The sequence below is a fragment of the Artemia sp. Qi Xiang Cuo genome, chromosome 12 (genome assembly GCF_049724085.1).
Source record: "Artemia sp. Qi Xiang Cuo chromosome 12, ASM4972408v1, whole genome shotgun sequence".
Lineage (NCBI taxonomy): Eukaryota > Metazoa > Arthropoda > Branchiopoda > Anostraca > Artemiidae > Artemia > Artemia sp. Qi Xiang Cuo.
This window is the reverse complement of record NC_142805.1, coordinates 23,402,123-23,423,390: the sequence shown is the minus strand read 5'-3', so window position 1 is coordinate 23,423,390 and position 21,268 is coordinate 23,402,123. Positions and strand designations below refer to the sequence as shown.

The 21,268-nt window shown below is 30.5% G+C and overlaps 1 protein-coding gene across 1 annotated transcript in view; it reads right to left on the bottom strand.

The window, feature by feature from the left end:
• Nucleotides 1–21,268, bottom strand: part of LOC148945906 (uncharacterized) — a 684,784-nt gene that overhangs the window by 218,445 nt on the left and 445,071 nt on the right. The window contains exon 9 of the mRNA XM_089097548.1: nt 13,906–13,979. Coding sequence (XP_088953674.1) covers nt 13,906–13,979 — 74 coding nt within the window. The remainder of the gene's footprint in view (nt 1–13,905; nt 13,980–21,268) is intronic.

Here is a 21,268-nt window from a genome sequence, read left to right as displayed (position 1 = left end):
TATCAAATTGATGTACTGTGGGCCGACTTGCTAGCGAAAATGGATTCTATGGGTCGTATAGGAATTGTTCATTTTGAATATCTTTCGTGAAATGCAAGACTTGGAATGCTTCGGTAGTGTTTTGTTCTGGTTTACCTTGTCACAGTTACATTCTCTTGATTTTTCAAAGTTCATTTTGGATTTCTTTCCTTGAAATGCAAGAGTTGGAATATTTCAGTAGTGTTTTGTTGTGCTTTACCTTGTCACAGTTACATTCTGTTGATTTTCATAGTTCATTTTGAATTTCTTTCATTGAAATGCAAGAGTTAAAATATTTCAGTAGTGTTTTGTTGTGCTCTACCTTGTCACAGTTACATTCTCTTAATTTTTCAAAGTTCATTTTGAATATCTTTCGTGAAATGCAAGAATTGGAATATTTCAGTAGTGTCTTGTCGTGGATACCTTGTCACAGCTACATTCTCATGATTTTTCAAAGTTCATTTTTAATTTCTGTCGTGAAATGCAAGAGTTGGAATATTTCAGTAGTGACTTGTTGTGCTTTACCTTGTCATAGTTACATTCTCTTGATTTTTCGAAGTTCATTTTGAATTTCTCTCGTGAAATGCAAGAGTTGGAATATTTCAGTAGTGTTTTGTTGTGCTCTACCTTGTCACAGTTACATTCTGTTGATTTTCATAGTTCATTTTGAATTTCTTTCATTGAAATGCAAGAGTTGGAATATTTCAGTAGTGTTTTGTTGTGCTTTACCTTGTCACAGTTACATTCTCTTATTTTTTCAAAGTTCATTTTGAATTTCTTTCGTGAAAGGCAAGAATTGGAATATTTCATTAGTGTTTTGTCGTGGTTTACCTTGTCACATCTACATTCTCATGATTTTTCATAGTTCATTTTGGATTTATTTCATTGAAATGCAAGAGTTGGAATATTTCAGTAGTGACTTGTTGTGCTTTACCTTGTCACAGTTACATTCTTTTGATTTTTCGAAGTTCATTTTGAATTTCGGTCGTGAAATGCAAGAGTTAGAATATTTCAGTAGTGTTTTGTTGTGCTTTACCTTGTCACAGTTACATTCTGTTGATTTTCATAGTTCATTTTGAATTTCTTTCATTGAAATGCAGGAGTTGGAATATTTCAGTAGTGTTTTGTTGTTCTTTACCTTGTCACAGTTACATTCTCTTTATTTATCAAAGTTCATTTTGAATTTCTTTCTTGAAATGCAAGACTTGTAATATTTCAGTAGTGTATTGTCGTGCTTTACATTGTAACAGATAAATTCTCTTTATTTTTCAAAGTTCAGTTTTAATTTCTGTCGTGAAATGTAAGAGTTGGAATATTTCAGTAGTGACTTGTTGTGCTTTACCTTGTCACAGTTACTTTCTCTTGATTTTTCTAAGTTCATTTTGAATTTCTTTCGAGAAATGCAAGAATTGGAATATTTCAGTAGTGTATTGTCGTGATTTACTTTGTCACAGTTACATTCTGTTGATTTTCATAGTTAATTTTGAATTTCTTTAATTGAAATGCAAGAGTTGGAATATTTCAGTAGTGTTTTGTTGTGCTTTACCTTGTCACAGTTACATTCTGTTGATTTTCATAGTTCATTTTGAATTTCTTTCATTGAAATGCAAGAGTTGGAATATTTCAGTAGTGTTTTGTTGTGCTTTACTTTGTCACAGTTACATTCTCTTAATTTTTCAAAGTTCATTTTGAATTTCTTTCGTGAAATGCAAGAATTGGAATATTTCAGTAGTGTCTTGTTGTGGTTTACCTTGTCACAGCTACATTCTCATGATTTTTCACAGTTCACTTGGAATTTCTGTCGTGAAATGCAAAAGTTGGAATATTTCAGTAGTGACTTGTTGTGCTTTACCTTGTCACTGTTACATTCTCTTGATTTTTCGAAGTTCATTTTGAATTTCTGTCGTGAAATACAAGAGTTGGAATATTTCAGTAGTCTTTTGTTGTGCTTTACCTTGTCATAGTTACATTCTGTTAATTTTCATAGTTCATTTTGAATTTCTTTCATTGAAATACAAGAGTTGGAATATTTCAGTAGTGTCTTGTCGTGGTTTACCTTGTCACAGCTACATTCTCATGATTTTTCAAAGTTCATTTTGGATTTCTTTCATTGAAATGCAAGAGTTGGAATAATTCAGTAGTGACTTGTTGTGCTTTACCTTGTCACAGTTACATTCTCTTGATTTTTCGAAGTTCATTTTGAATTTCTGTCGTGAAATGCAAGAGTTGAAATATTTCAGTAGTGTTTTATTGTGCTTTACCTTGTCACAGTTACAGTCTGTTGATTTTCATAGTTCATTTTGAATTTCTTTCATTGAAATGCAAGAGTTGGAATATTTCAGTAGTGTTTTTTTGTGCTTTACCTTGTCACAGTTACATTCTCTTAGTTTTTCAAAGTTCATTTTGAATTTCTGTCGAGAAATGCAAGAATTGGAATATTTCAGTAGTGTCTTGTCGTGGTTTACCTTGTCACAGCTACATTCTCATGATTTTTCAAAGTTCATTTTCGATTTCTTCTGTTGAAATGCAAGAGTTGGAATATTTCAGTAGTGACTCGTTGTGCTTTACCTTGTCACAGTTACATTCTCTTGATTTTTCGAAGTTCATTTTGAATTTCTGTCGTGAAATGCAAGAGTTGGAATATTTCATTAGTGTTTTGTTGTGCTTTACCTTGTCACAGTTACATTCTGTTGATTTTAATATTTAATTTTGAATTTCTTTAATTGAAATGCAAGAGTTGGAATATTTCAGTAGTGTTTTGTTGTGCTTTACCTTGTCACAGTTACATTCTCTTAATTTTTCAAAGTTCATTTTGAATTTCTTTCGTGAAATGCAAGAATTGGAATATCTCTTCTTCAACTGAAAGTAAGGAGCAACATCAAAACTTCAAAACGGACAGAAAATAGAGGCTGTTAAAATCATATTGAGCCTGTTCATGAGACACCAGTAAAAATTGTGTATGATTCAAAATGGAATAATGATTATTCTACTGATTACGAACTAAGAGAAGACAATAACTCCATTATCAAGAGAGAACATGGTGAGCTATTTTACGGAACAGATTCAAAATTTCCAAAGTTAATCATTGATATTAATAATGTATCATAATATATTTTTATACTAATATTCTACATAGCATCATTTCATTAAAAATATTACATTGTTATGTGTTCATTATTTTTTAGAGTAAGCTAGCATATCAAGCGTTTAGAATGTCCATTAAAACATCAGAGATGTAAGAAAATGAATTTGCGTACATCTATTGTCAGACACACTATTTTCGTAAAATCTGAGCTATCAAGGGTTTTTGACCGTAAACTCTAGTTTTTTGTAAGAAAATTATAGAAAATAAAATTCTCTGGTTCAAATGTGAAACTTAAGTCTATTTTTGGATCGAAAAATAAAACTATTTCCTTAAAATCTGAGCTAATAAGGGTTTTTTAACCGTAAACTCTAGTTTCTTGTAAGAAAATTATGGAAAATACAATTCTCTAGTTTAAATGTGAAACTTAAGTCCAGTTTTAGATACTCATAATGATGAGGACTGATGGTTCTAATTCAATAATTTTTTTTATTTATTTTTATCTTTTTCTTTTGTACATATCTTAAAATGACAAAATATCTTTCTTGAATTCACCTCTTGGATACACAATATAGAAAGTATAAAAAAAAATGTAATTTCCAGACTTCATTTGCATGCAAGAGATACCGAGAGTTCTATGACTTCTCCCCGCAATGAATTCTAAGGGTTTTATGACTCCTCCCCAAAATGCATTCAGATGCTTTTAGGAGTCTTCCCCCTTAGCCATAACTCCATTCGACCTTGAGCGAAGGTATATAAGTTTGATGATGTATTTCTCTTCTTATCAAGTACATTAATACCTTCCAAGATGATAGGACTATGACACAGAATTTATCGGTTTGAAACAATCATCTTGTGGTGTTATAATTGAATGTGCATTTTTATTATTGTCAATGGAACTTGAAGAAATTGACTGTTATCATTAGATAGTGAACTACAACATGTATGAGTATGATAAAAGCTTGTGGAGTACTACATTACATCGTACAAACAGACTGGGATTCTACGATAGAGTGATTACACCACTTAATAATAGTGGTCAGGAACTAAGAAATGTCCAGGAGGAAGTCAGTGAAATTTGTAGCTTTTTCGGGGTTGAAGCACTCTATGTAAAGGGTAATGTACCTAGAGATAAAGTTTTAATTCAAAAGTGTGACCCTAGGATTCCACTTTTCAATCTAGAAGAATTTAAGTGTCCTAAATTTGAAGGGTTTTATCATCGTCCTGAAGACGAGGTCAGGTTCTTCGCGTACTGGATACCTAAGGTCATACCTGATCGTGATAAATGAATTAGACATGGTAAAAACTATTCCATATCATGGGACCATAGTTTCTGGATGTTTAAGAGTGAACGTTTGTATGACTATGTGTCATAATATAATTTCGTATTAATATTCTACATAGCATTATTTCATTAAAAATATATTATGCATTATATTGTTATATTTTCATTACTTTTAGAGTAAGCTAGCATATCAACAGTTTAGAATGTATATTAAAACATCGGAGATTTGAGAAAAGGAATTTGCATGCATCTATTGTCAGACACATGAGGTAACATTGACAAAATCTAGGTATCAGAATGAATAAATTCTTTATCAACATCCGTTGTTGGATATGTCATTATGTCATTATGAAAAAATTGTAAGTAGGTAAGTAAGTAACAAACTCTTTCTTGAATTCACCTCTTGGAATACACAAAGAAGACATTTCATTAAAGAAAATATGACAATATTTGTAAGTAAGTAACACACTCTTTTTTGAAGTAGCCCCTTGGAGACACAATATAGATACTATATTCAAGAAATTATGAAAAAATCGCAGGTAAGTAACAAACTCTTTCTTGATTTCCCCATTTGGACGCACAATACAAAAATGTAATTCAAGAAATTTTGAAAAACAAAATGTAACTAAGTAAGTAACAAACTCTATGCTTTTTCTGCATCAATTGTCGGATATGTTGAATAAAATATGCAAAGTCGACATAGCTTTATTTCATTTTTTAAGGTTAATTTACACGAGGTTACGTGCGCGTACGTAACCTTGTCTAAATTAAACTTAAAAAATTAATTTTTATACTTTCTATATTGTGTATCCAAGAGGTGAATTCAAGAAAGATATTTTGTCATTTTAAGATATGTACAAAAGAAAAAGATAAAAAATAAATAAAGTTGAATAATTTCGAAGTTTAAAAAAAAAGAGTTTGTTTTATGAAAAAAAAAATTATTGAATTAAAACCATCAGTTCTCATCATTATGAGTATCCAAAACTGGACTTAAGTTTCACATTTGAACTAGAGAATTGTAATTTCCATAATTTTCTTACAAGAAACTAGAGTTTACGGTCAAAAAACCCTTATTAGCTCAGATTTTGAGGAAATAGTTTTATTTTTCGATCCAAAAATATACTTAAGTTTCATATTTGAACCAGAGAATTGTAGTTTCCATAATTTTCTTACAAAAAACTAGAGTTTACGGTCAAAAACCCTTAATAGCTCAGATTTTACGGAAATAGTGTGTCTGACAATAGATGTACGCAAATTCCTTTTCTTAAATCTCTGATGTTTTAATGGACATTCTAAACGCTTGATATGCTAGCTTACTCTAAAAAATAATGAACACATAACAATGTAATATTTTTAATGAAATAATGCTATGTAGAATATTAATACAAAAATATATTATTATGCATTATTAATATCAATGATTAACTTTGAAAATTTTGAATCTGTTCCATAAAATAGTTCACCATGTTCCCTCTTGATAATGGAGTTATTGTCTTCTCTTTGTTCGTAATCAGTAGAATAATCATTATTCCATTTTGAAGCATACACAATTTTTACTGGTGTCTCATGAACAGGCTCAATATGCTTTTAACAGCCTCTATTTTCTGTCCGTTTTGAAGTTTTGATGTTGCTCCTTACTTTCAGTTGAAGAAACGATATTCCAATTCTTGCATTTCATGAAATAAATTCAAAATTAACTTTTAAAAATTAAGATAATGTAACTGTTAAAAGGTAAAGCACAACAAAACACTACTGAAATATTCCAACTCTTTCATTTCAATGAAAGAAATTCAAAATGAACTATGAAAATCAACAGAATGTAACTTTGACAAGGTAAAGCACAATAAAACACTACTGAAATATTCCAACTCTTGCATTTCACGACAGAAATTCAAAATGAACTTCGAAAAATGAAGAGAATGTAACTGTGACAAGGTAAAGCACAACAACTCACTACTGAAATATTCCAATTCTTGCATTTCAACGAAAGAAATCCAAAATGAACTTTGAAAAATCATGAGAATGTAGCTGTGACAAGGTAAACCACGACAATATACTACTGAAATATTCCAATTCTTGCATTTCACGAAAAAAATTCAAAATGAACTTTGAAAAATTAAGAGAATGTAACTGTGACAAGGTAAAGCACAACAAAATACTACTGAAATATTCCAACTCTTGCATTTCAATGAATTAAATTCAAAATGAACAATGAAAATCAACAGAATGTAACTATGACAAGGTAAAGCACAACAAAACACTACTGAAATATTCCAACTCTTGCATTTCACGACAGAAATTCAAAATGAACTTCGAAAAATCAAGTGAATGTAACTGTGACAAGGTAAAGCACAACAAGTCACTACTGAAATATTCCAACTCTTGCATTTCACGACAGGAATTCCAAATGAACTTTGAAAAATCATGAGAATGTAGCTGTGACAAGGTAAACCACGACAAGACACTACTGAAATATTCCAATTCTTGCATTTCACGAAAGAAATTCAAAATGAACTTTGAAAAATTAAGAGAATGTAACTGTGACAAGGTAAAGCACAACAAAACACTATAGAAATATTCCAACTCTTGCATTTCAATGAAAGAAATTCAAAATTAACTATTAAAATCAACAGAATGTAAGAGTGACAAGGTAAAGCACAACAAAACACTACTGAAATATTCCAACTCTTGCATTTCAATAAAAGAAATTCAAAATTAAGTATGAAAATCAATAGAATCTAACTGTGACAAGGTAAAGCACAACAAAACACTACTGAAATATTCCAACTCTTGCGTTTCACGAAAGAAATTCAAAATAAACTTCGAAAAATCAAGAGAATGTAACTGTGACAAGGTAAAGCACAACAAGTCACTACTGAAATATTCCAACTCTTGTATTTCACGACAGAATTTCAAAATGAACTTCGAAAAATCATGAGAATGTAGCTGTGACAAGGTAAACCACGACAAGACACTACTGCAATATTCCAATTCTTGCATTTCACGAAAGAAATTCAAAATGAACTTTGAAAAAATAAGAGAATATAACTGTCACAAGGTAAAGCACAACAAAACACTACTGAAATATTCGAACTCTTGCATTTCAATGAAAGAAATTCAAAATGAACTATGAAAATCAACAGAATGTAACTGTGACAAGGTAAAGCACAACAAGTCACTACTGAAATATTCCAACTCTTGCATTTCGACGAAAGAAATCCAAAATGAACTTTGAAAAATCATGAGAATGTAGCTATGACAAGGTAAACCACGACAAGACACTACTGAAATATTCTAATTCTTGCATTTCAAGAAAGAAATTCAAAATGAACTTTGAAAAATTAAGAGAATGTAACTGTGACAAGGTAAAACACAACAAAACACTACTGAAATATTCAAACTCTTGCATTTCAAAGAAAGAAATTCAAAATGAACTATGAAAATCAACAGAATGTAACTGTGACAAGGTAAAGCACAACAAAACACTACTGAAATATTCCAACTCTTGCATTTCACGACAGAAATTCAATATGAACTTCGAAAAATCAAGAGAATGTAACTGTGACAAGGTAAAGCACAACAAGTCACTACTGAAATATTCCAACTCTTGCATTTCACGACAGAAATTCAAAATGAACTTTGAAAAATCATGAGAATGTAGCTGTGACAAGGTATCCATGACAAGACACTACTGAAATATTCCAATTCTTGCATTTCACGAAAGAAATTCAAAATGAACTTTGAAAAATTAAGAGAATGTAACTGTGACAAGGTAAAGCACAACAAAACACTACTGAAATGTTCCAACTCTTGCATTTCAATGAAAAAAATTCAAAATGAACTAGGAAAATCAACAAAATGTAACTGTGACAAGGTAAAGCACAACAAAACACTACTGAAATATTCCAACTCTTGCATTTCAAGGAAAGAAATCCAAAATAAACTTTGAAAAATCAAGAGAATGTAACTGTGACATGGTAAACCACGACAAAACACTACCGAAGCATTCCAACTCTTGCATTTCACGAAAGATATTCAAAATGAACAATTCCTATACGACCCATAGAATCCATTTTCGCTAGCAAGTCGGCCCACAGTACAGCAATTTGATATGCGTAGCCTAATGCCAGGAACCAGTGGGGGGATCCTCGCTCGTAATTGCTAATCACGTTAACCCTTTTATCCATCGTCAAGTACATGCTCCAAAAATATTTTATTCAGAGATTTCACGTTAAAAAATTATCCAATCACTAATTACCCCTTTTTTGCAAATGTCAGTCAATAATTCCGATTGTAAAAGCGTGTTTAATCATGTTACCTAACCCACAGTACAGCAATTTGATATGCGTAGCCTACTGCCAAGAACCAGTGGGGGGAATCCTCGCTCGTAATTGCTAATCACCTTAACCCTTTTATCCATCGTCAAGTAAATGCTCCAAAAATATTTTATTCAGAGATTTCACGTTAAAAAATTATCCAATCACTAATTACCCCTCTTTTGCAAATGTCAATCAATGAGTTCCGATTGTAAAAGTTTGTTTAATCATGTTACCTAACCCACAGTACAGCAATTTGATATGCGTAGCCTACTGCCTGGAACCAGTGGGGGGATCCTTGCTCGTAATTGCTAATCACCTTAACCCTTTTATCCATCGTCAAGTACATGCTCCAAAAATATTTTATTCAGAGATTTCACGTTAAAAAATTATCCAATCACTAATTACCCCTTTTTTGATCTTGCCCCCTATCAATTCTGAGTTTCCGGCTAGAATTAGACAAAGCCCGTCTTAATCACCAAGCTTTTGTTTTCAGATACGACACGTTTGAAATTTTGGTTTCAAAAAAGGACCCTTTTCAGTAATTATAAATACATATGGTTTTAATCTCTGTGATAAAATGAGCGTGCGAAGCCTGTTCTCCAAAAGTGACCGTTTCATGTAACACAGATGCTTCTATTTAGATCGGAAAAAGGTTTTTGATAACTGGAAAAAAGGGACATTTTTTGAACGAAATAACTATTTCTACAGAGCTGGGTGGGGGTGGTTTTTGTTTACGTAGAGGAAAGAAGCGTACTTTGCATTTTCTAACGAGTATACTATTGTTTGGGTTTTTTATTGTTGGGGGTGGGGGGCGGGGGGCTAAGTCCCCCTGAAAATTGAATTTACTGGTAAATGCTTTTTATCTGGAAATAAATTAAAAAATTTAATAAGCTGTTCTCACATTGACAATTGACGAATCCATTGTTTTCAACAGTTTTTCAAGGACGAATAAAAACGGATGTTGAGTTACATAATTTCGTGCGTGCTCCCAAAACATGTTTGACTACTTTATAACATACCAGTTTTTTAAGAATGTACACGTGAACTCATGACGTACATTCATTGTGCAATTGACAACAATAAAAGAAAAAAACCTGTTTGCTTTAAATTATATTATTACGACCAAACTCTCAAAACATGCTTGACCACATTATACCTTGCCAAATAACCAGTCTGGTAATCATAGCATGGGAATTGCTATACCCCCGAGCAAATTCCATAGATTAACAGAAAAAAACCTGTCTGCTTTAAATTATATTATTACGACCCAACTCTCAAAACATGCTTGACCACATTTTACCTTGCCAAATAACCGGTCCATGGAACGTAAAGTGGGCAAATAACACCGGAAGGAACATAATCGGCTGGAATCCAGACGAAGCATTCTACTTGCGCCCATGGAAAAGCCCTTTGCCCAGGAAATATCCTGTTTTGTCATGGCCAAATACATCGTTATTTGGCCTTTCATCTACGCTAAATCAAATTGCTATCTCAAATTTTGATCGAATGTATTTCAAGCAAAAAGGGTGGAGGAAGGGGGTTATTTGTTCTTCAATCTTTTTGGTTACCTTAAAAGAGTACTAGTACGTTTAAATTTTGTTTGAATAAGCCCTCTCTCGATCTTTTAAGACCTTTGGTTTTATACGATCACTCCTGGTGAACGAACAACAAAAAACAGCAAATAAACACACATCCGTGATCTTTCTTCTGGTAAAAAATGCAAAATTCCAGATTTTTGAAGATAGCAGCTTGAAGCCTTTCCAGTAAAGTCCTCTGATTTGCTGAATCTGATGAAATAATTTTCCTTAAGATCGCTTGAATTCTTGGGGGTGCTTACCCTTTTTTTTGAAAAAGTCAAATTTGTTCGGGCATTGCACTCCCAGTCAAAGGCATTGAATCAGGAGATCGGTACCTGGGCAACGCAGACCATTGATCATCAAGCAAAAAATATTTTTTTTAGATTTTGATAGGTATTAACAAACTTAATGAATATTATATATCTGGAATCAGTATAGTGAAAATGCATAATGAATGAGCCAATTCTTCTGATGGATTAATTGTCATCGAAATTACTGTTTTTTAGAAGTCAGGTTACTATTAAGAGTTGCTTCTTACTAACAGTTCACTACTACGAACTGTTTGACAAATCATTTTTAAGTAGAAACTCCTTCATATAATCCTAAACTTTATAGTTAAAGATTATAGTTAATTTTAAATTTGAAAAGGTTTCATTAACTGTATCTAAGGAAGTTTTTGCTCTATATATTTCCGCTTGTTTTCCGCTTCGGAGGAATAAGAAGGTCTTTTTATTTGTTTTTAAGGTCTTTTTTTAAAGGTCTTTTTAAGGTCTTTTTTAGGGTCTTTTCATAGGGTCTGTTTTTTGCAATGAGACTGCTAAAGTCTTGTTTCTAGGGCCGTTCTCTTAATTTTGACTTTAGGTTCTGGCCTTATTTCTCAGATTTTAATTCAAAACATGAAAGAAATAATCTCTAATGCTTGATAAAAATCACGAAGGCCAGTTGTTTACATATGAAAATAGGCTTTTATCGCCTCCAGCAATAGGCGCAGTTTGCTTCTGCCTTCCACTTTACTTTATCTTCCCATATAGATTGTGTTTATAAGTTTTTTATTGTACCTTTCCCCTTGATGAGGAGTTATTACTCTCATCTAACTCTGTTCCTTTTTGATCAGCAATAGAAACAAGTTCTGTGATAGCAGGGGTGGATCCAGGATTTTTTTTAGGGGGGGGGGGTAAATAGGATGATCCGATAAACTTGCGTTAGGAGCAAGTTTACTTAACGCAAACTTGCGTTAATTGAGTAAATTACCCTACTTTAGACTACGTTAGGGGGCGCCCCCCTCTGGATCCGCCACTGTATGATAGTCAAATACGCCAGAGAACTAAGCGCCAGGTTCTCTAACAAGAAAAAAATCTAATAGAAAAATGGGACCATTCTCAGTCATATTAGAATTGAAAATTAATAATGAAACTGAGAACAGATCATTAACATGGTGTTACAGATCTTTCGTATTAATAAACAGATTTCGGTAAAACAACTAAAGAACCTTATCTAAATTCTCTGAAAAGCTTTTTAATTAGTTTCTATAAAAAACAAAATGCCGAGAAACTGCACTCTATATTTGTTTTCACCTCATATATTTTTTCAAGAATATAAAAGATTCAAACCATTTTTCATTTCGATGCAGAGGGGTATCAAGGGTTTCCAACGCCTCGGGACAATGTCTGTTTTTGCACTAACACCCCCCTAATCATAGTATTGACGAAAAATATCAATTTGGTGCCCCCTCAGAGGTTTCTCCCAGGGAGTGTAACCTCCCCCCCCCCGTTGCCCTTCCCCTCCCAGCTACACCACTATTTGAATGATGCTTGCAGTTTATTTTTTATTTACAATTAAATAAAAAACAAGTTTTTTTTAACTGAAAGTAAGGAACGACGTTAAAACTTAAAACGAACAGAAATTATTCCGTATATGAAAGGAGCTGTGCCCTCCTCAACGCCTCGCTCTTTACGCTAAAGTTTTTTAATGTTTAAAAACAATGAGTTGTGAGAAAGTCAAACTTTAGCGTAAACAGCAAAATATTGAGGAGGGCACAGCCCCTTTCATATACGGAATAATTTCTGTTCGTTGAAATTTTAACGTCGTTCCTTACTTTCAGTTAAAAAAACTTGTTTTTTTTTATTTAATTTTTGAACCTTTTCGAATTAATGCAGGTTTTGATTTTGCCTCACCCATACATGAATAATTAAAACGAAATTTGTATATTAATTTTAATTTTTCTTTGGTTAAATGGCTTTCTCGAAACTTGTTTAATTTTATTTAAGAACGTTTTTATTAGTAATAAATATACGTAGCTTACGAATTGACTTACGTAACGAACTTCTATATTAATTGATTTTTAATACGTATATTAGGGGGTTCGCCCCCTATTTAATACCTTGCTCTTTAAGCTAAAGTTCGAATTCTGTTCCAATTCTTTAAAAGTGACCCCTTAATCCCAAAGGCCGTTATTTAGAATAAATAGCTCTTATGAAAGTACTAAAAAATCTTTGGCTTAAAGAGCAAGGCATTGACTAGGGGGGGGAACCCAATCATAGACGTAATATTTTCTGTTCATTTTAAGTTTTGATGTTGCTCCTTACTTTCAGTTAAAAAACTTGTTGTTGTTTTTTTTATTTAATTTCTGATCCTTTTCTTTAATAATGCTGGGAAATCCGGCACCCCCTTCATAGCAATGTCCCTTCCCCGATGAAAAATTCCTTCACGAAAAGATCCTCCCATATAACCCCCCCACCTACCAGAAAAAATCCCACCTGAAAACGTCAGTATACTTCCCAATAACCAATACTAGGCTATTTGTTAACATTGGGTAAAGTTCATAACTTTCAGCCCTCCCCCCGGGGACTTCGGGGGATTAAGTCATCCTAAAAGACATATTTGTCATATTTTTGACCATGCTGAACAAAATAGCTATCTCGAAATTTTGATCGGGTGACTTCGGGAAAAAATTGAGCATGGGAGGGGGCCTAGTTGCCCTCTATTTTATTTGGTCACTTAAAAAGGGCACTAGAACTTTTAATTTCCATTCCAACGAGTCCTTCCATGATTTTCTAGGACCACTGGGTCGATATGATCACCCACAGTAATAAAAAAAAAAAAAAAAAAAAAAAAAAAAAAAAAAAAAACACCTATCCGTGATCTTTCTTCTGGCAAAAAATGCTAAGTTCAACATTTTTCTAGATAGGTGCTTGAAACCTCTACAGTAGGGTTTTCTGATACGCTGAATGTGATGGTGTAATTTTCATTAAGGTTCTATAGCTTTTAGGGCGTCTTTTCCCCCTTTTTTCTAAAATCAGCCAAATTTTCTCAGGCGCTTAACTTTTGATGGGTAGAACTAAACTTGATGAAACTTATATATTTGAAATCAGCATAAAAATCTGATTCTTTTGATGTATCTATTGGTATCAAAGATCTGTTTTTTAGAGTTTCGGTTACTATTGAGCCGGGTCGCTCCTTACTTACAGGTTGTTACCACGAACTGTTTGATTTACGAAGCTCCATAAGAGAAACAAGTTTTGAATTACTCATACGGAAATAGTTGTTTTATTTTCCTCTAATGTTTTTTAGGACTGTCCATAGCAATTTCTAGCGATTAGAAAGATAAAAAATGTATAAACTTACGTATGATGGCTTCTTGGAGCTTAGAGTATAAGAAACGCTAGGCTTTACATCCTTATGACTGGCTTTTTCTTTTGCTGAAAAAATCAAGATATGAAATATCTTAAGAAAATATTTTCTTGAAGTTTCTTAATTTTTATTTCTGTTTCTTAAGTAAGTTTAATGTTTTAAGGTAAGGAACATTGCTTACAAATAAGTGAGTAAGAGGAACAAAACAAATTTGTTGTACCCCCCTCCCCAGTTTTTGTACCCCCCCCCCCAAAAGACCAGAAATATTCTGGACCAGAAAAGACCAGAAATTTTTTCTGTACCCTCCCCCCCTCCAAAAAAAAAACTTTTGTATACCCCCTCCCCCCAAAAAAAGAAAATTTTGGATACGGCCCTACCCAAATATAACAGATTCTTTTCCATATACTGAAATTGAACTCCCATTTTTTTTTAATGCGCTGAAGTGACAAGATAATTCCCAAGTTTACACGGATCCGATTCTCACTAATAAGGGTAGAAAGTTAAGGGTGAAGGGAGCCTTTCTGATAACATAACCAAATAATTAAACAGGCACAAAAGAAGACAATAGAAAGAAGGCGCAAAAAAGTATCTCCTTTTATTCAAGATACGAAAATTAAATTGTTTTGATTATTTCTGCTCGACAGATTACGGTGGCAATAAGAATAAAATTTAGTAAAAACTTAAAATCTAACATCAAAATGCGCGTTTATTTCACTATTGTGACTTATTTCGACTATCTCGTCATATTCGCATAAATGTTTCGCATGATTGTACGAAAGTAAACTGAACACATGACAGAGGGGGTTGGCGAGGGTCGTTTTTCTCTTTTTTGTCAGGTGATGATGAAGTAGTGATATTCGTGTCATTACAAAAAAGGACAAGTTTACCGCAAAGGTGTAAAAATTGCGTTTTGAGCAGTTCAATATGCTCCTTACCTCCCATTAATCAAATAATAATAATTTAAAATAACATTTTTCGTATTTTATTACTCTGTAAAAAAGTAACAGAAAGTAGTAAAATACTATTTATTAAAAAAAAAATTATCACAAGCTCTAGTAGAAAAGAACTCGATTTTTATGTCAATTAAAAAAAAAAAAAAAAAAAAAAAAAAAAAAAAAAAAAAAATCACAAAACAGTAGAAATAACAAAGAACAATAAATGAACCTTAAAACTAGTTAAAAACAAAAAATACCATACCAATAATGATCAGTGTCGTTTAATCAAGTAAATTTTAGCACTACCCTGGGGTAAAACGCCTATACGAATATATACGCAACGTTTATATGAATATATATATGTGGTAAATATATATATATTTATATATATATATATATATATATATATATATATATATATATATATATATATATATATATATATATATATATATATATATATATTATATATATATATATATATATATATATATATATATATATTTTTTTATATATATATATATATATATATATATATATATATATATATATATATATATATATATATATATATATATATATATATATATATATATATATATATATATATATATATATATATATATATATATATATATATATATATATATATATATATATATATATATATATATATATATATATATCCTGTATCGGATATGTCGGATAAAGTTTACAAAATCTAAGTGTTGGAGTGAATAAATTTTTTTTTATCAACATCTTTTGTCAGATACATCGGATAAAATTGACAGAATCTAAGTGTCAGAGTGAATGTTGATACTGCATTTAAGGGATATTGATAAAGCATTTATTCACTCTGATACTTAGATTTTGTCAATTTTATCCCATCTATCTGAGAAAGGGATGTTGATATAGGATTTAATAACTCTGATACTTATGTTTTGTCAAGTTTATCCCAAGTATTCGAGAAACGGATGTTTCTTCTGACAAGTGATAAACACAGAAATATATTACCCCCAATGCTGACAAAAAAAGTAACTACAAGATCAAAAGCAACAAAGCTAGCCCAGCCCAAGTGTCGCACTAATCGCTTCAGCAATTCGTTTGTGCCTTTTTATGTTTCTGTCTACAATAAGTGACATTTGTATTAATTTTTTTGTGTGTTTGTTTACTTTGTAAATAATAGCACGATTTAGTCGGGATTTAAACCCTGACTACGAAAGCTTTGATGTTCATAAATGATTCTGATTCTGATTCTTCATTCACTCTGATACTTAGATTTTGTCAATTTTATCCCATGGATCCGAAAAAGGGATGTTGATATGGAATTTAATCACTCTGATACTTAGATTCTGTCAACTTTATCCCACATATCCGAGAAAGGATGTTGATAATGAATTTATTAATTTTGATACTTCTATTTTGTCAATTTTACCCCATGTATCCGAGAAAGGGATATTAATATAGAATTTAATAACTCTGGTGCTTAGATTCTGTCAATTTTATCCAACATGTCCGACAAAGGATATTTTTTCATACTGAAATTTAGATTATGTCAATTTTATTTGATATATCAAACAAAGGATTTTGATGAAAAAAATCTATTCACTCTGACACTTATATTTTATCAATTTTATTCGATGTATCTGGCAAAGGATGTTGATAAGAAAAAATTTTTCACACTGACACTTAGAATTTTTCAATTTTATCCGACATATCCGACAAAGGATGTTGATAATGAATTTATTCACTTTGATACTTAGATTTTGTCAATTTTATTCGATGTATCTGGCAAAGGATGGTGATAAAAAAAATTTATTCACTCTAACACTTAGAATTTGTCAATTTTATCTGACATATCCGATAAAGGATGTTGTTAAAGCATTTATTCATTCTGAAAGATAGATTTTGTCAATTTTATTTGATGTATCTGACAAAGGATGTTGATAAAAAAAATTTATTCACTCTGACACTTATATTTTATCAATTTTATTCGATGTATCTGGCAAAGGATGTTCATAAAAAAATTGTTCACTCTGATACTTAGATTTTGTGAATTTTATCCGACCTATCCAACAAAGAATGTTGATAATGAATTTATTCATTCTGAAATTTAGATTTTGTCAATTTTATTTGATGTATCTGACAAAGGATGTTGATAAAAAAATTTATTCACTCTGACACTTAGATTCTCTAAATTTTATCAGATGTATCTGACAAAAGATGTTGATAAAAAAAAAATTATTCACTCAAACACTTAGATTTTGTCAACTTTATCCGACATATCCGATAAAGGATGTTTATAATAAATTTATTCATTCTGAAATTTAGATTTTGTCAATTTTATTTGATGTATCTGACAAAGGATGTTGATAAAAAAAAATTATTCACTCTAACACTTAGAATTTGTCAATTTTATCCTATGTATCCGAGAAAAGGGTGTTGATATAGAATTTAGTCACTCTGATACTTAGATTTTGTCAATTTTATCCGACATATCCGATAAAGGATGTTGTTTCATACTGAAATTTAGATTATGTCAATTTTATTTGATGTATCAGACAAAGGATGTTGATAAGAAAAAATTTATTCACTCTGACACTTATATTTTATCAATTTTATTCGATGTATCTGGCAAAGGTTGTTGATAAAAAAAAATTATTCACTCTGATACTTAGATTTTGTCAATTTTATCCGACATATCCGACAAAGGAAGTTGATAATGAATTTATTCATTCTGAAATTTAGATTTTGTCAATTTTATCCGATGTATATGGCAAAGGATGTTGATAAAAAAAAATTATTCCCTCTAACACTTATATTTTGTCAATTTTATCCTATGTATCCTAGAAAAGGATGTTGATATAGAATTTCCTCACACTGATACTTAGATTTTGTCAATTTTATCCGACATATCCGATAAAGGATGTTGTTAAAGCATTTATTCATTCTGAAATTTAGATTTTGTCAACGCTATTTGATGTATCTGACAAAGGATGTTGATAAAAAAAATTATTCACTCTGACACTTATATTTTATCAATTTTATTCGATGTATCTGGCAAAGGATGTTGATAAAAAAATTATTCATTCAGATACTTAGATTTTGTCAATTTTATCCGACATATCCGATAAAGGATGTTGTTTCATACTGAAATTTAGATTATGTCAATTTTATTTGATGTATCAGACAAAGGATGTTGATAAGAAAAAATTTATTCACTCTGACACTTATATTTTATCAATTTTATTCGATGTATCTGGCAAAGGATGTTGATAAAAAAAAATTATTCATCCTGATACTTAGATTTTGTCAATTTTATCAGAAATATCCGAAAAAGGATGTTGATAATGAATTTATTCATTCTGAAATTTAGATTTTGTCAATTTTATCCGATTTATCTGGCAAAGGATGTTGATAAAAAAAAATTATTCACTCTAACACTTAGAATTTGTCAATTTTATCCTATGTATCCGAGAAAAGGGTGTTGATATAGAATTTAGTCACTCTGATACTTAGATTTTGTCAATTTTATCCGACATATCCGATAAAGGATGTTGTTAAAGCATTTATTCATTCTGAAACTTAGATTTTGTCAATTTTATTCGATGTATCTGGCAAAGGATGGTGATAAAAAAAATTTATTCACTCTAACACTTAGAATTTGTCAATTTTATCTGACATATCCGATAAAGGATGTTGTTAAAGCATTTATTCATTCTGAAATTTAGATTTTGTCAATTTTATTTGATGTATCTGACAAAGGATGTTGATAAACAAAATTTATTCACCCTGACACTTATGTTTTATCAATTTTATTCGATGTATCTGGCAAAGGATGTTGATAAAAAAATTATTCACTCAGATACTTAGATTTTGTCAATTTTATCTGACCTATCCGACAAACGTTGTTGATAATGAATTTATTCATTCTGAAATTTAGATTTTGTCAATTTTTTTTATGTATCTGACAACGGATGTTGATAAAAAAAATTTATTCACGCTGACACTTAGATTCTGTAAATTTTATCCTATGTATCTGACAAAAGATGTTGATAAAAAAAATTTATTCACTCCAACACTTAGATTTTGTCAACTTTATCCGACATATCCGATAAAAGATGTTGATAATGAATTTATTCATTCTTAAATTTAGATTTTGCAATTTTATATGATGTATCTGACAAAGAATGTTGATAAAAAAAAATTGTTCACTCTGACAATTAGAATTTGTCAATTTTTTCCTATGTATCCGAGAAAAGGATGTTGATATAGAATTTAGTCACTCTGATACTTAGATTTTGTCAATTTCATCCGACATATCAGATAAAAGATGTTGTTTCATACTGAAATTTAGATTATGTCAATTTTATTTGATGTATCTGACAAAGGATGTTGATAAGAAAAAATTTATTCACTCTGACACTTATATTTTATCAATTTTATTCGATGTATCTGGCAAAGGTTGTTGATAAGAAAAATTTATTCATTCTGATGCTTAGATTTTGTCAATTTTATCCGACTTATCTGACAAAGGATGCTGATAATGAATTTATTCATTCTGAAATTTAGATTTTGTCAATTTTATCCGATTTATCTGGCAAAGGATGTTGATAAAAAAAAAATTATTCACTCTAACACTTAGAATTTGTCAATTTTATCCTATGTATCCGAGAAAAGGATGTTGATATAGAATTTAGTCACTCTGGTACTTAGATTTTGTCAATTTTATCGGTCATATCCAATAAAGGATGTTGTTAAAGCATTTATTCATTCTGAAATTTAGATTTTGTCAACTTTTTTGTACGTATCTGACAAACGATGTTGATACAAAAAATTTATTAACTCTGACACTTATGTTTTATCAATTTTATTCGATGTTTCTGGCAAAGAATGTTGATAAAAAAATTATTCACTCAGATACTTAGATTTTGTCAATTTTATCCGACATATCCGATAAAGGATGTTGTTTCATACTGAAATTTAGATTATGTCAATTTTATTTGATGTATCAGACAAAGGATGTTGATAAGAAAAAATTTATTCACTCTGACACTTACATTTTAGCAATTTCATTCGATATATTAGGCAAAAGTTGTTGATAAAAAAAATTTATTCATTCTGATACTTATATTTTGTCAATTTTATCCGACATATACGACAAAGGTTGTTGATAATGAATTTATTCACTCTGAAATTTAGATTTTGTCAATTTTATCCGATTTATCTGGCAAAGGATGTTGATAAAAAAAAATTTATTCACTCTAACACTTATAATTTGTCAATTTTATCCTATGTATCCGAGAAAAGGATGTTGATATAGAATTCAGTCACACTGATACTTAGATTTTGTCAATTTTATCCGTCATATCCGATAAAGGATGTTGTTAAAGCATTTATTCATTCTGAAATTTAGATTTTGTCAATTTTATCCGATTTATCTGGCAAAGGATGTTGATAAAAAAAATATTTATTCACTCTAACACTTAGAATTTGTCAATTTTATCCGACATATCCGATAAAGGATGTTGTTAAAGCATTTATTCATTCTGAAATTTAGATTTTGTCAATTCTATTTGATGTATCTGACAAAGGATGTTGATAAAAAAAATTTATTCACCCTGACACTTATGTTTTATCAATTTTATTCGATGTATCTGGCAAAGGATGTTGATAAAAAATTATTCACTCAGATACTTAGATTTTGTCAATTTTATCCGACATATCCGACAAAGGATATTGATAATGAATTTATTCATTCTAAAAGTTAGATTTTGTCAATTTTATTTGATGTATCTGACAACGGATATTGATAAAAAAAATTATTCACTCTGACACTTAGATTCTGTCAATTTTATCCGATGTATCTGATAAAAGATGTTGATAAAAAAAAAATATTCACTCCAACACTTAGATTTTGTCAACTTTATCCGACATATCCGACAAAAGATGTTGATAGTGAATTTATTCATTCTGAAATTTAGATTTTGTCAATTTTATTTGATGTATCTGGCAAAGGATGTTGATAAAAAAAATTTATTCCCTCTAATACTTAGAATTTGTCAATTTTATCCTATGTATCCGAGAAAAGGATGTTGATATAGAATTCAGTCACTCTGATACTTAGATTTTGTCAATTTTATCCGTCATATCCGATAAAGGATGTTGTTTCATACTGAAATTTAGATTATGTCAATTTTATTTGATGTATCAGACAAAGGATGTTGATAAGAAAAAATTTATTCACTCTGGCACTTCTATTTTATAAATTTTATTCGATGTATCTGGCAAAAGATATTGTTAAAAAAAAATATTCACTCTGATACTTATATTTTGTCAATTTTATCCAAAATAACTGACAAAAAAAGTTTATAATGAATTTATTCACTCTGAAATTTAGATTTTGTCAATTTTATCCGATG